Source organism: Sceloporus occidentalis, unplaced genomic scaffold, assembly GCF_023333645.1.
Source record: "Sceloporus occidentalis isolate IW3139 unplaced genomic scaffold, rSceOcc1.0.p SCAF_9, whole genome shotgun sequence".
NCBI classification, from domain to species: Eukaryota; Metazoa; Chordata; class Lepidosauria; order Squamata; family Phrynosomatidae; genus Sceloporus; species Sceloporus occidentalis.
Window position 1 is genome coordinate 13,687,384 of NW_028316989.1, and position 14,732 is coordinate 13,702,115.

General features: G+C 43.4%; 1 protein-coding gene across 1 annotated transcript in view; it reads left to right on the forward strand.

Annotated features, from left to right (window-relative positions):
- The window catches only part of ABCG4 (ATP binding cassette subfamily G member 4), a 35,007-nt gene extending 25,951 nt beyond the window's left edge, over positions 1 to 9,056 (forward strand). Inside the window, exons 5-15 of the mRNA XM_089537529.1 lie at positions 64 to 114; positions 692 to 837; positions 1,632 to 1,755; positions 1,939 to 2,053; positions 2,784 to 2,923; positions 3,543 to 3,641; positions 4,402 to 4,570; positions 5,399 to 5,499; positions 6,040 to 6,198; positions 7,175 to 7,293; positions 8,316 to 9,056. Of these exons, the coding sequence (XP_089393655.1) occupies positions 64 to 114; positions 692 to 837; positions 1,632 to 1,755; positions 1,939 to 2,053; positions 2,784 to 2,923; positions 3,543 to 3,641; positions 4,402 to 4,570; positions 5,399 to 5,499; positions 6,040 to 6,198; positions 7,175 to 7,293; positions 8,316 to 8,541 (1,449 nt within the window). The 3' untranslated portion in view covers positions 8,542 to 9,056. The remainder of the gene's footprint in view (positions 1 to 63; positions 115 to 691; positions 838 to 1,631; positions 1,756 to 1,938; positions 2,054 to 2,783; positions 2,924 to 3,542; positions 3,642 to 4,401; positions 4,571 to 5,398; positions 5,500 to 6,039; positions 6,199 to 7,174; positions 7,294 to 8,315) is intronic.
- Positions 9,057 to 14,732: the final 5,676 nt, after the last annotated feature.

The following is a 14,732-nucleotide window of genomic DNA, read 5'->3' on the forward strand; positions in this document are numbered from 1 at the left end:
AAGTTCATCTCTACAATGCCTGCTTGGTTCCTAAGTGATGTGTTTGCTCTCCTTCTCACATAGGTTTCTGCAAACCTGAAGCTGAACGAGAAGCAGGAGGTGAAGAAAGAGCTGGTAAGCACTCTTACATGCTGCTTTGAAATCCAGAGAGTGGGGAGAGAGTGTGAGTTTAAATGGCTCAAGACGCATCTGCAGCCCTGGTCCAAAATGAGCAGAAAAGCAAGACAGTGAAGTCCTGATGTTCATTCATTTCTTTCCCCGCCCTCTTGTGTTTTAAAACCCTCTGGGAAACAGTTGTTTATGTTGGTTATGTCACAATTATTGGCGTGACATTCAGTGATATATGAAAATTACAATTTATGAGTGACATTGGTAAAGAAAGCATTACTGGGGTAGTATGGGAGCAGATCAATGGGGAGAAATGACACCATGAGTTACCACACTGGGTGACACCAACTGTAGTGACACTACAGCATTTGGCAGTCCATGGTATCTGCAGAACTCTTCTCCACAACTCAAAGGAGATACTTCTCTTTTGTTCGACTTTCATCACTGTCCAGCTTCCACAGCCAAGCATAGAAATCAGAAGCACGATGTAACAGACAATCCTAAATTTGACATATATCATTGCACTTGTGAAGTTTGGGGTAACAAACACTTTCCCTCTGCCTTTTCCTCCCCATGGATGCAGGTGGATGAAATCTTGACAGCACTGAGTCTTCTGGAGTGTTCTTACACCCGCACTATATCCCTGTCTGGGGGGCAGCGCAAGCGTCTTGCCATTGCTCTGGAGCTGGTCAACAATCCTCCAGTCATGTTTTTTGATGAACCCACCAGGTAGGAGTCAGTCTTCCCTGGTGTCTCTCATCCAGATCCATAAAACCACTTGGGTAAGGCAGCAAGAGCTAATGAGTCCTCCATCATCACGGCTATAAAGGAGAACCTGCTGGAAACCTCACAGGCCATGTCTACACTGACCGAATCATAGAATCATAGAGTTGGAAGAGTCCCCAAGGGCCATCCAGTCCAACCCCCTGCCATGCAGGAGCTCTCAGTCAAAGCATCCCTGACATATGGCCATCCAGCCTCTGTTTGAAGAACTCCTGCACTGGACTTGTGGTATACCACTTGTAACCCAGATTTTTAAAAGTCGCCTTTTACAAGAATGGACGGTTGTTTATGGTTGGCCCTCCATATCCACGGATTTTTTATCCATGGATTCAAGCATTCACAGCTTGAAAGTATTCTATAACGGGACTTGAGCATCCATGGATTTTTGTATCCACGGAGGGTCTTGGAAGCAAACCCCACCGGATACTAAGGGCCCAATGTACAATGCATCCGGCTGTGCCACCCGCTGCCAATGGCATAAGTTACTTCTTCTGAGGTCAGAATGGCAATGGGTGGTACACCAGAGCATTCATGCAAACAACAACTGACCCACAACTCAAATTTTAAAGCCAATTTTTTTTTCAAAAACCTACCAGAAGCATGCATACAGCTGAAACAACCACTCTTCCCATAGCAGTACACAGAAGGGGTCTACCCTATATATCTATTCCTTCTCCTTCTCATTATTTTTGACTCTGGCATTGTCTTCCTCTGGCTTTCTACCCTTCCCACCTCTGCAGCGGCCTGGACAGTGCCTCCTGCTTCCAGGTGGTCTCCCTGCTGAAATCCCTGGCCCAAGGTGGACGCACCATCATCTGCACCATCCACCAGCCCAGCGCCAAGCTATTTGAGAAGTTTGATAAGGTAAAGACACTTGCAGATGGTGTAGAGAAGACCTTTGGATGGTTCGCTCACTGCTCCTTCCAGATGGAACATAGACATTGATTTCTATCAAGGCCTCCTTGCAATTGAGACCCTGGAAATGATCTATGACATCAGGCCAGATATGTTTGAGCTCATGGTGGCTTTTTCTCTTCTTCCTTCCAGCTGTATATCCTGAGCCAGGGTCAATGCATCTTCAAGGGAGCCGTGCCCAACCTCATCCCGTACCTAAAAGGTCTGGGACTTCATTGCCCTACCTACCATAACCCAGCTGATTTCAGTAAGTGATGGTGGCCATTGATGGTGCTTCCTAGATATGATGAATACATGGTTCAGTTCATAGTATTGTTCATCTAATGCAGGGTGGGATTCATGTGGTTCTCCAGATGTTGCTGGATTATAAAAAAAAAAAAGACCACAAGGGGAGTCTGGAGGGATTGCATACTCAGTTAAAACAAAATACAGTTAAAACAATGAATGTTGAATTGTTAGAATGACAGCTTCCAGAATAGTGATACCCTAAAGGCACCAGATCCCATTGATCTTGGAAGCTAAGCAGGGTCAGTTCTTGCTAATACTTGGATGGGACACCACCAATGAATACTGGTGTTGTAGGCTCCATTTTAGAGGAAGGAACTGGCAAAACCACCTCTGAGGATTCCTTACATAAGAAAATCCTATGAAATTCATGGGGTTGCCAAACATTGACAGGTGACTTGAAGGCACAGACACATACAGAGAGATAGAATCACAATATCACAGTTAACAAAATGATATTACTTAGAACACATCACATAATCTGCCAGTTCCTCACCGATTCCTAGATTCTTGGATAGAACCTTAATCATTGATAGCTGAGAACTCCAATCTGTTGATACTTGGTAGGTCATGAAACCAAGACAATAGTAATAATAATGGGCTGAGGGATGGAAACCACCGGGAAGTATGTACCCATTTGCACAGTCACACATGTCTTGGCTCACTCATTCACGCTGCTCATTTCCTTGCAGTTATCGAAGTTGCTTCGGGAGAGTATGGTGACCTCAACCCACTCCTGTTCCAAGCGGTCCAGAATGGACTGTGTGCCATGGCCGACAAGAAGAGCAGTCCAGACAAAATGGATTCCTCTTGCCCAGGTCCCTGCGTGGCCGTAAGTAGGAGTGCATTTCAAATGCAATGGAACAAATCTCTGGTAGAAATCCAGAGGAGGTTGGGGGTGTGGAATGCATTTTGGACTACAGCTCCCAGAATCCCCAACCAGCATGTTGTTGTTGCATGCCTTCAAGTCATTTCCGACTTATGGCAACCCTAAGGTGTTCCTATTGTGGGATTTTCTTGACAAGCTTTGTACAGAGGGGTCTTTGCCTTTGCCTCTCTCAGACAGTATGACTTGCCCTAGGTCCCCCAGTGGGTTTCCATAGCTGACCATTTGAACCCAGGTCTCCAGAATCATAACCTAATGCTCAGACCAGCGATTCTGAAACTTTGGTTCTCCAGATGCCTTGGACTTCAGCTTCCAGAATTCCTATCTGTTGGCCAAGCTGGCTGGGGCTTCTGAGAGTTGAAATTCAAAACCCCCAGAGGATCAAAGTTTGGGAATCACTGCACTAGACCACCCTGGCTGTAAAGGCCAATAAAAACCAGTATGGCCAATGAAAAAGTATAAAGAGAAAACAAGCCAGCTGAATCTCATATGTTTACTGGCTAAAAGGGATCCTTTGTTTCTCTAACTTTCCACTCTCTCTTTTTCGGCAATGCGTCACCTTCAGGATCTGGATCACATTGAAAGCCACACTTTTGCTACCAGCACCTTGACCCAATTCTGCATCCTCTTCAAGAGGACCTTCCTGTCCATCATGAGAGACACGGTAAGCGCCCCACAAGGTGTAAGTGGGCGGTAAAGAATTGAAGAGGCAAGGGCGAATAGCAGTGGGTCTAGGGATGCTGGCACTGAGACCCTACAATAAGAATGTCATGGGTGGGTAAGGGTGCCAGTGCAGCATTGTCCAGCCCCAAATCTGAGACTTAGAGACAATGGGGTCTTTCACACATTATTAGTGCAACTATGCAAATAATTTTACTCATGCATTCTGGGTTTGTTGTTCATGTTATGGAACCATATTTGTGCACATCCCTTTGAGTTTGGTTGCTTACATATGTCAGCACTGGAATAAAGATAGAATCGATGACAGAAATGTATTTGAAGTACACTCATGGTATGCAGAGTCTTATCCTGGTTTATTCCAGGTCTATTCACATTGGTTATTCACACAGCTGACAATCTGAGTCTTTTAGAAAAACTCAGAAAAAAATCCAACATTGATGATCCCAGGTTAAGAGGGTTTTTGGGCAGGCCCCTGCAAAACTTAATCGGATGCATTCGAAATGCATGTGAACAACAAGGAGTCAACCCACATTCTACTTGGATTGTTTTCACCAACTGAATAACCCCAGTGGTGTCACTATGTATTATGCAGCATCATGTACTGAGATTTTAGCTCAGAAATCCAAATCTCAGTGTAAAACAGCAAGCTTGATTCAGAAGCCAACCATATTCAGGAACCACCCTACTGTTGCCTGTAGGGCCGGAGCAGGAAGAGTAAACATGCTACCTGTCCCTTTGCACAGGTGCTCACCCACCTGCGGTTCATGTCCCACATCTGCATCGGTGTCTTGATCGGCCTCCTCTATTTGCACATCGGCAATGACGCTGCCAAGGTCTTCAACAACACAGGATTCCTGTTCTTCTCCATGCTCTTCCTCATGTTTGCAGCACTCATGCCCACTGTCCTCACTTGTAAGTATGTGCTCCCCTTCCCTCATCCACCATAGCGAGGGAAAATGAAGAAATGCTCACAATTGTTCATTTCTGCATATATTTATTTTATAAAGTATGGATGGATGTACACTCGGCCCCCGGGTTACGAAAATAATCCGTCCCGCCGCCATTTTCGTAACCCGGAAGTCTTCGTAAGCCGAGAAACCCATAGGCGCTAATGGAGGGAAGCCGCGATTTGGTGCGAAATAGCGCCAAAAAGCACCAAAAGGTTATTCGTAACCCGGAATAACCTTCGTAACCCGGAAATAATTTTTTTTTTTTTTCGTAACCCGAAAAGTTCGTATCCCGGCGCGTTCGTAACCCGAGGTAAGAGTGTACGTTAGAAGCAAGGAGGAAGCATGACTCTAAAATCTACCCTCCTTTAGTGTCACTTTTAACTTACGAAAAGGCCCAAGAATGAGGGATAGAAGCCATTGAAGTTGCTAGCGCTTTCAGGTATTTAGGTAAAATATAAACAGAACAATATATAATAGAAACTTAAAATAAAAATAAAAATAAAGAATCCATTTAAACATAGTAAAAGCAGACAACATATCCAATTTTAAAAATTTCTTCTGTCTAAACCATCAGGATGCTCAGATCAAGTCATACAGGCACTTGCGTTGATGCCAAATGCTCTTTGCAATAATATACTTCCCTCTTTCCTTTCTGTTACCTGGGATTAAACCTGCAACCGTTTACATGCAAAACTCCATAAGCTTCAATTCTTTGTGTTCTGCCACTACATTTGATGCATGAAATGCTGCTGTGTTTTCACCCATCTGTACTGTCTCCTTGTTGTTACAGTCCCTCTGGAGATGTCCGTGTTTCTGAGGGAGCACCTAAACTACTGGTACAGCCTGAAAGCCTATTTCCTTGCCAAAACTATGGCGGACGTTCCTTTTCAGGTGAGGGGTAGGCAGGTCAGCTTTAATCTGTATTGATACTTGGTTTCACCCCATGTTTTCTCAACAGAGGCTCTGTGCTTTTAATACAGAAGCACAACTATCTCATAGTTTTTTGTGGGTTATTTGGGCTATGTGGCCATGTTCTAGAACAGTTTATTCCTGACATTTTGCCAGCATCTGTGGCTGGCATCTTGCCCTAAAAGCCCAGAAAAAACTATGGATGCCGGCCATGAAAGCCTTCAACTTCGCAACTATCTGTTTGCCCAGGATATCCCCAATTAATCCTCTGTCATCCCACTTTTCCAGCTGCTTTTAAAATGTCCCAGTTCCTCTCCTCTCTCCCCCCTTTGTCCTCAGCTCACTTCAACTGCTGCAAATTCAACGTGCAAAAGTAATTTGCATTCAGTTAACCCAGAAGGGGAAAGGAGAAAAGGGGGTGGGCTTTTGCTTCTTTTTGCTGTACCTGGGCAGGTAAGGAATGGAGGAGATATCCCACACTTTAAGCAGAGTGCCCACCTGCCCTTCTGCTGCTTCCTACAGGTCATTTGCCCCATCACCTACTGCAGCATCGTCTACTGGATGACAGGACAGCCCCCCGAAGCCACTCGCTTCCTCCTCTTCTCTGCCCTAGCCACGTCTACTGCTCTGGTGGCCCAGTCTTTGGGGCTCATGATTGGAGCAGCATCCACCTCTTTACAGGTAAGGCTGGCAGGGGAGAAGGTGCGTTAGTTTCATGATGAAATTGCATGGGAATGGAAGCACTAAACTCTCTCTCTGGCCCAACAGCAATCCAGATTAGTGCAGTAGGATCCATTCCGGGACCCTTCACGCATAACAGATTTCACTTATAAGTTGGAACGGTATTTCTCTTAGCTGAAATGAAATGCTTAGAGAAATGTCCTCTCCAGGCATTTTATAGTCCTCCAGTGCAAGAAACACATAATAATAATAATAATAATAATAATAATAATAATAATAATAATTTTTGTGGGTTTTTTGGGGCTATATGGCCATGTACTATAAGAGTTTTTTCTTGATGTTTCATGAGCATCTATGGCAGGCATCTTCAGAGAATGCTGGCATGGAAGTGAGTGGAGTAGATATACAATGTGTGACCTTTGGTTGGAATGAAGTGATTTAAATGTTAATCTCTGTGGTGGTATGTGTTGAATAGCAAGGATCCAGGCTGTATATATACCCCACTCACTTCCATGCCAGCATTCTTTGAAGATGCCAGCCACAGATGCTCCTTACAACTGTTTATCGTTTGTGCTTTTCTCCTCGATTTATTTCTCTGACCTTTGCAAGATTGTAGCTTGAAATGCTGAAGTTGAATTCTTTTAAGAGGCAAAACCTTGAGTCATCTGTTTATAATTTAAACTTTAGATGAATGTTACATGCCTCATGTTAAAAATAAAACCTACCGTCCATTATGACTTCTGGGAAATTTAATTCTGGATTTTCTTATCCTCAGAATCTTTAGAAGTCTTATCTGGAGTTCATCTAGCATCGCTTTCTCAAACTCAGTGGCTTTCAGTGGTCTTGGACTACAAGTCCTATCTTCCCCTGCCAGGCTGAGGACCTCTGGAGGTTCTTGGGTTGGGGAAGGCATGTCTTGTTGCAATTCATTTTTAATTGTCTATACCTGGCCCTGTTTTTTCTCTGCCCTTCCCAGGTAGCCACCTTTGTGGGTCCAGTGACAGCCATCCCAGTCCTCCTCTTCTCTGGCTTCTTTGTCAGTTTCAAGACCATCCCGACGTACCTGCAGTGGAGTTCCTACGTCTCTTATGTCAGGTGTGGCATCTCTTTTATGGCCCTGTCACAATACACTGTGGTAATGCTATATTCCACTTTAACAACATCCTATGGATTCCTGGGATTTGCAGTTTAGGGAGGAGTCGATGTGGTGTAGTGGTTTGAGTGTTTGACTAGGGTTGCTACCACCCTGCAGAATTAATGCAGTTTGGCACTGCTTTAATGGTTGCAGTTCAGTGCTGTGGAATCCTGGGATTTGTAGTTTGTTGTGATGTCTTCAAACGGAGGCTGGATTTCCTGCATGGCAGGGGGTTGGACTGGATGACCCTTGCGGTCTCTTCCAGCTCTATGATTCTATGATTCTATTCTAATAGAGAAGGCTAACTATCTCACAAAAACAAAGTCGAAGGCTGTGCTATAGTCTGTAAAGCACATGCTGATTTTCTTCTGGAATTCTTTGGTGTGCTCCCTTAACCATTGTATATTTGCAACGTATGTTTGAGTTGATAAGGTACCTTTAAAAATTACTTTGTTAGGACCTAGTACCGCTTGAGTATTCCTTATTCAGAATTCAGAAATCCGAAATACTCCAAAAACCAAAACTTCTGTCATGGGTGCTTGAGATGATGACGCCTTTGCTTTCCAATGGTTCAACATACAAAAACTTTTACTCATGTACAAAATTATCAAAAACAATATTGCGTAAAATGACCTTCAAGCTATGTGTATCAGGTGTATATGAAAGAGAAATAAATTTTGTGTTTGGACTCAGGACCCATCTCCAAGTCATCTCATTATTTCTATGCAAATGTTCCAAAATCTAAAAAACTCCGAAATCCAAAGCACTTCTGGTGCCAAGCATTTTGGATAAGAGAGAATCAACCTGTACCAGGTAACACAAAAGCATTATTTTGCCAGGATTCGGTAATTAATAACAAAAATCAGATTATTTTGCTGGAAGAACTACACCAAGCAACAGGATTTGATTATTATTATTATTTAAAGGAAGCTTCCAAGCTCTGGCCCTGATAATAATAGTATCGTTTTATATCCTGGTTCAGGTATGGCTTTGAAGGCGTCATCCTCACCATCTACTCCTTGGAACGTGGCGAACTGGAGTGCAAGGAGCCTGAGTGTCCTTTCAAGGATCCCATCAAAATCCTCAAGGAACTAGACGTGGAAGAAGCCAAACTTTACCTAGACTTTATAGTTCTTGGGATTTTCTTTTTCATCCTCCGGCTCTTGGCCTACCTCACTCTCAAGTACAAGGTGAAATCCGAAAGATAAAAAGGAGACTTGGGCACACAACCCCTGTCCCCCTTCGTGGAGGCTGTGGGCTGTGCCATAAAACATTTCCTAAAGGACCTCACCAAAAAAAAATACTCTGTGTAGGTCACACAGGGAAGGAAGGGATGCATCCGGTCTCTGGAGTGATGATGATGATGACAATGATGATGATGACCAGCGTTGGCTCAGTCGAGAAGAGTTGATGGAGACGTCTCGGAACTGTTTTAACCTTTGCAAGCATTCTCTTCGTTGCAAAACGGTCGCTCACGCTCTCCGTTTTCCTGTTTGTTTTTTATATAATTCTGGAATGTGTCAAAAACTTTCTTCCCGGAGCAATATCAGTTGGAAAGAACATGTCTTCGGTCATGCGTTCCCAACCTCTCCATAAACCCAGATGTCTTCTAGGGGAAGGCATCGTCTCAAAGTCAAGCTAACTAAAATTGAGGCAGCTTGGTTTCTGCTCCATTGGGGGAAGTTGGGAAGAGGGGATATAGGGATATTTGGGGGGTGGGAGGGTAGGAAAGTAGGGATGGGTGGGGATTGAAGGGGGAAAGCCAGACGTCTCCAACCATCAACAGTGTCCTCTACAAAGCACAGTTTTCTAGCGCCATTGTCCCTGTGCCGTTTTTGACTTTCTCGCTTACGGACATTAACTTGTAGCATGTGTATCAATATTAAGAAACCGAGAGAGCTGTTAGGAGTGTGTGTGTGCTGCACAAGGCTTTCAATGCTTACCATAACCGTAGCAATGGAGGATTTTGTATCTTCCCTGCCCTCCTCCTTAATCCCATTACCTTCCCAAAATCTCTTTTTGTGTGTATGTGTTTTTAGGAAAAACCAAATAACAAGTCATGAGCGTTTGGGGTGAGAATTACAGGTAAGCAGGACAGAACAATCTTCCCCCAAATTATTCTCAGACCTTTGACTCTTTTTTTTTTAAACTGCAGCTCACAGAATCCACCAGTCAATATATCCCTAGCAAAGATAGCTGGGGGATTCTGGGAACTGCAGTCTGCAGAAAAGGAAAGTTTCCAAATGCGTGGGTATAGCAAACCTTGTGCATATAGGATGAGGTTGGGCTTAGATTTTTTTTCTAGCACTCTGAAATCTTGCAAGTCTCTGATAAGGCAGACATTAATGTGAATTGGTGTTATTATTCTGCCAAAGGCCAGAATTTTGTCTTGAATGTAGAATCCAACGTCTTCAGTTTTTGCTTGTAGTTTAGAGAGGGGAAAAACAAGTGGCCAATACAGGCTGTTTTTAAAAACCCTCTCTGTAATTATCAAACGTGTGCAGGTGCAGGGAAATAATTAAGAATCGTAGCGTAAAATTGCAAAAGAAAGTATGCAAAAGAAGACAAAAATTATGCAAATTGGACAATTTTGTATTAAGGTACGCAGGTTGCAGAATCCAGCTGCTGCTTGGCAAGGAAGTCTTCCTCTGTGCCATGCTGAAATGAGCAGAGCTTGTTTCGGCATAAGTGTGAATAAGATTGGGCAACACAAAATCCTGGAGCTGGTATAGGCTGGAGTTAGACAATCATGAGAATTGAGAGGAATGCCATAGAGGAGGCGTGGGAAACGGGGAACTAGGAGGAATCCACCCCATTGCACCCCAAATGCCTCCAAATGGTAGCATTTTCACCATGCTTTCAGCCTTCCTTAGGCCATGTTTGTGTGCCCTATAGCAAGCGTAGGCAAGTACATTGGGGGCAAAGGCCAGTTCTCACCCCTTTGCCCCACTCTTGATGAGTCATGTCAACACATCTTCAGCAAAGTTAAAGTGACTTCATTTGCTTGCTTGATGGCCAGTTTTCAGCCTTCTTCCTTCTCCTGGCTTGGAGGCAATAGAAGACATCATTAGGCCCATATTTGGGTGGTTTGGTGGCAATTCTTCACCCCCAAAGCTTTTTTATTGAGCCCATGGCCACAACATTGCCTTTTACTGAGCTTTAAAAATCCCAAGATATAAACTAGTGGCCACATCATATGCAACAGCAACGCCACAGTAAAAACTCAGTCTTCCTTATCCAAAATGTTTGAGACCTGTTCCAGTGTTTTGGATTGTGGAGTTTCTTAGATTTTGGAATATTTGCATATGCATAATGAGATATCTTGGAGATGGGACCCATGTCTAAACGTAAGATTCATTTATGTTTTGTATGCACCTTACGCACATTGCCTGAAGGTAAATTTATACACAACATTTTTCATAATATTGTGCATGAAACAAAGTTTGTGTATATCGAACCATCAGGGAGCAAAGCACGCCAATGCAGACAATTTTGAATTTTGGAGTATTTCAGAATTGTGGATAAGGAAGACTCAACCTGTACAGTTTAAACCTACTTAAAGGGGGGGGGGGGGACAAACATCATTTTTCTACCACTGGTTTACAACTTTCCCCCTGGGGATTTGCCATTTGCCATGATAATTCCAAGCTACAGGTAGCTTTCAGTGCTAGTCCTTTACAGGGATACAATCTTTAAGTCCTGAGACAATCAGCAGTGTGTCATTGCTCTTTCTTCCCTGCTGCCTTATTTAATAATCGCCCCAGTGTTTTTAACATTTGCAAAAATGCCATACAGTATGTTTTGGGCCAGCTTTGGCAACAGGCCTTCAAGGAAGAGACAGGTAGCACTTGTACCCATTGTATGGGCAACAGATCCGAGGCTAAGAGACAGTCACCTAAGGTCATGCAATGGGTCTCAGCCAGAGGTAAGACATGAACTCATGTCTCTGACCATTTCTCCAATCCTCCACTACTGATGGTTAGAAGATTACTCATTCCTTTCAAGTGCTCAGTGCTAAAACTAAAGGGAAAAAATTAACTCTTCTTTCTGCGTTGTTGCGGTGGATGAGTCCAATGTTCCTTGCGAGCTTATCTCTAGTGTTGTCAGCATTACAAAATACTATTTTGCTTGTGCTGTGTATTTCTGTTCTGTAGCATTACTGCAGGCACCATGAAATTATTAATAGACCAAACAGCAGCAGCAGCAGCTGGCTTCCATACGAATCCATCCTCGGGAACTATTTTTAAAGTTCAAGCTAAAACCTGTAGCAAAGTCACTGCTCCAGTGACATGGAAGCTAATAGCTGCCATTTGCACTGACCATTATTTTCTTAGGTGGATGGCTCTGGAGAGGACACAGCAATAATGGCCCCTCTCTTTTCCGTACACAGCCTGGCCAAAGCTCAGCATATATTTTCTTATCTACAAGTGTCTCCTCTGTAACACCTCCTCCTTTGCACCTATTTAGTGTTGGAGCACTAAAAAGTAAAAGGATATTCCAGATCAGGATGCACTTCTAAGCAGTGGCAGCAATGGCTTCCATGTCAGTGGGGCAGGAGTCAATTCCAGGTTTTCTTTCTGTATTCAGACTAATAGGTTCAGCAACCTGAATAGTTCCTTTAAAGCTTGGAATAAAGCCTTCAGTGGAGTCACTGCTCCATTGATATGGGAGTCCACAGCCACTGCTACTTTCAAAAAGCCAGTGACTTGAGAAAGGTCAAAAAAGGATGAATTTTAGGGACAGAAAGTGTACCTTTCCTGACCCATCTATTTGCAAATGGCACTTTTATTTGCTGCTAAGAAAAGAATAATGTATGTGTTCATAAAGTAGATTTCAGAGAAGCAGGTGGGTTTGGAGGCAGAAAACCAGGGGATTGATATTTGGCGATCTTGTACAGTCTTTTTCACATCCAATCTGAGAATGGAGCCATCCACCAAGTGTCTCTTTGCCTTGAAGGAAAAACATAACATTTCATTTTTAATGGCTTTCCTCTTGCTAAGGCACTGAGGAGCCAGTTATTTCTCTCATTTATGCTCCTGGGAGGTTGCTGTTGCTACAGCCCCCAGAACACCCAACCAGCATGGCCAACAGCAAAAGATGATGGGAATTGTAGTGTCCAAAGAAATTCTGAAGGGTCATCAATTATTCCCCTCCCCTGCCATAAATGCATGGATAGAAGGAAGCATTAAGGCTTTGACCTCCCTGACTTACGCAAAAGATTTTATCAGTATTAGCCTTGGCTTATGAACCAAAGACACTAGGAAGGTTGCACAGCCTGAATGTAATGCAGCTAAATACTGGTGCTGAAAAGTGGTAGGACAGGCAGATTTTAAGTCTATTTACTATGAGGAATCTGTGCTTTATCTAGGATTATTCTTCCCCCTCAGCAAGGACATGGCTGTGTAGAAAAATTGGACTACAATGACCGGTTAGAACAAGGATTTGGGGTTGGGTAGGTGGCCTCTCCATGGGTTGAAGACCCTGGGACACTACCCCTTCCATACCAATGGTAGCTATGCATCTATCTACAGACTTGTACTGTTTTTGGAGTCTAGCTCCCAGAATCTCCAGCCAACATGTTCCAAAAAACCAACTTTTCCAAGCTCAAGCCAATGAGCATAACTCAAGGCAGGCTTGTGAACTTTATGGTTCCTACAGGTGGTCTTCCTTGAGTTACATTCATCCACCAGGACTTTAATTTTTTTTTAAAGTTACTTTTTTAGAACATGCTGGCTGGAGAATTCTGGGAATTGTACTCCAAAAAATGTCAAGTTTCCAAACTGTGGTTTCTCTCTGGCTACAAGATGGAGCCCATTCTCAGTAATGCGGTTGCACACCCATTCTCTCCTTCCATATACCCAAGAAGTAGATTTGCAATTCTAACCATTGGTGCTAAGACAAAGGAGGACGGGATGTTGGCAGGGGTATATGTTAAGGTCCTTTCTGCCCCTCCTTGTATTCCCTCCAAAGTCATGCAATAAGTAAACGGTTTTATTTCACGTTTTGTGTGGATCAAGTGTGAACAATTCTGCACTAAAAGGAACGTGTGCGTGTTTCCCTAGAAATCTGAATTGCAGCACCTCTCACATTATCATTTCAGTAGCTGCGGCCATCTGGGAATAAACCCAGCTAGTTTCTGGTTTTCCTTCTCAGTGTTGAGATCTGTGGTTGGATATAGATTTCAGGGACCTTGTATGTGTAGCATTGCAAAAGACAGCCTACAATTTCTTAAATACATTTAAGCAGTTCTTTGCTCACAAAAGAAATCTGACTATTTTAGAAGAGGAAACAGAAACATTGTGCCAACCTGTTTGAAAACTGGAAATGAGAGACCCAAGAACAATGGGACATCATGTGCATGCTTACTCACAGGTGTATCCCACTGTAATAATGGGATTTACTCCTTAAGTAGCTGTGCTTGGGACAGCAACCTTACAAATGCACCTTGAAATTCGTTTCAATGCATACAGTGGGGATTATTCCGAAAGACGCATGATCAGGGGCCATTTCACATTAAGCCATTATTCGCACTGTGATCCCGCTTTATTTCTCTCACCTGCATCCCATGGAATCCAGGGATTTGCTTCCAAAATGCATTGGAGAGTTTGGGCCGGTTTCCACTTTACGTCTAGTTCAATTGAAGCTGCTACATTTGGTCAAAGGGCTCTTCAGTTTTCCCAATCCTCTTCTGGGTCCATGTTTTTAAAATGAAAAATCGTAATGTGGTGGGAAAACCCCATTTCTCTTAGCTTTTGAGGGCTTTCTATGGGCACAGACAGTTTAGAGAAGGAACCGGGCCCACAGAATGGTTTCGGAAGCATACCTTTGGGTTAAGAACTTCTCAGTTTCCCAGGGCAGATGGCATGTTTAAAATATATGGCCAGAGAGGCCTGAGAGAGCGGCTGGTCTTTGCTGTTCATTTCAAGGGTTTGTGCAAGGCCTATGGTTGGATTTCACACATTAAATAAAAACTATATTTATACTGTAACATTTGACTGTTATTCTTGGGCATCTCTGACATTGCATATGGGAGGAAGAAGACATCATTAAGTATATTTGAATACATTCTTACGTACTGTCAGAGCTTGAAAAAAGTGTTTTTTGTGGCGTGACCATTACAGTTAACTAAGGCAGTGTTGTCGACTTACGGCGACCCCATGAATTTCATAGGGTTTTCTTAGGCAAGGAATACACTCAGAGGTGGCTTTGCCAGTTTCTTTCTCTGAAATATCACCCACAGCACCTGATATTTGTTGGCCATCTCCCAACTAAATACTAACCAGGGCTGACCCTCCTTAGCTTCCAAGATTAGACAGGATCTGGTGCCTTTAGGGTAGCCATCCAGATGTTGGTGGACTGCCATTTTTATCATTCTTCCACAAATAGCTGTGTTGCTCAA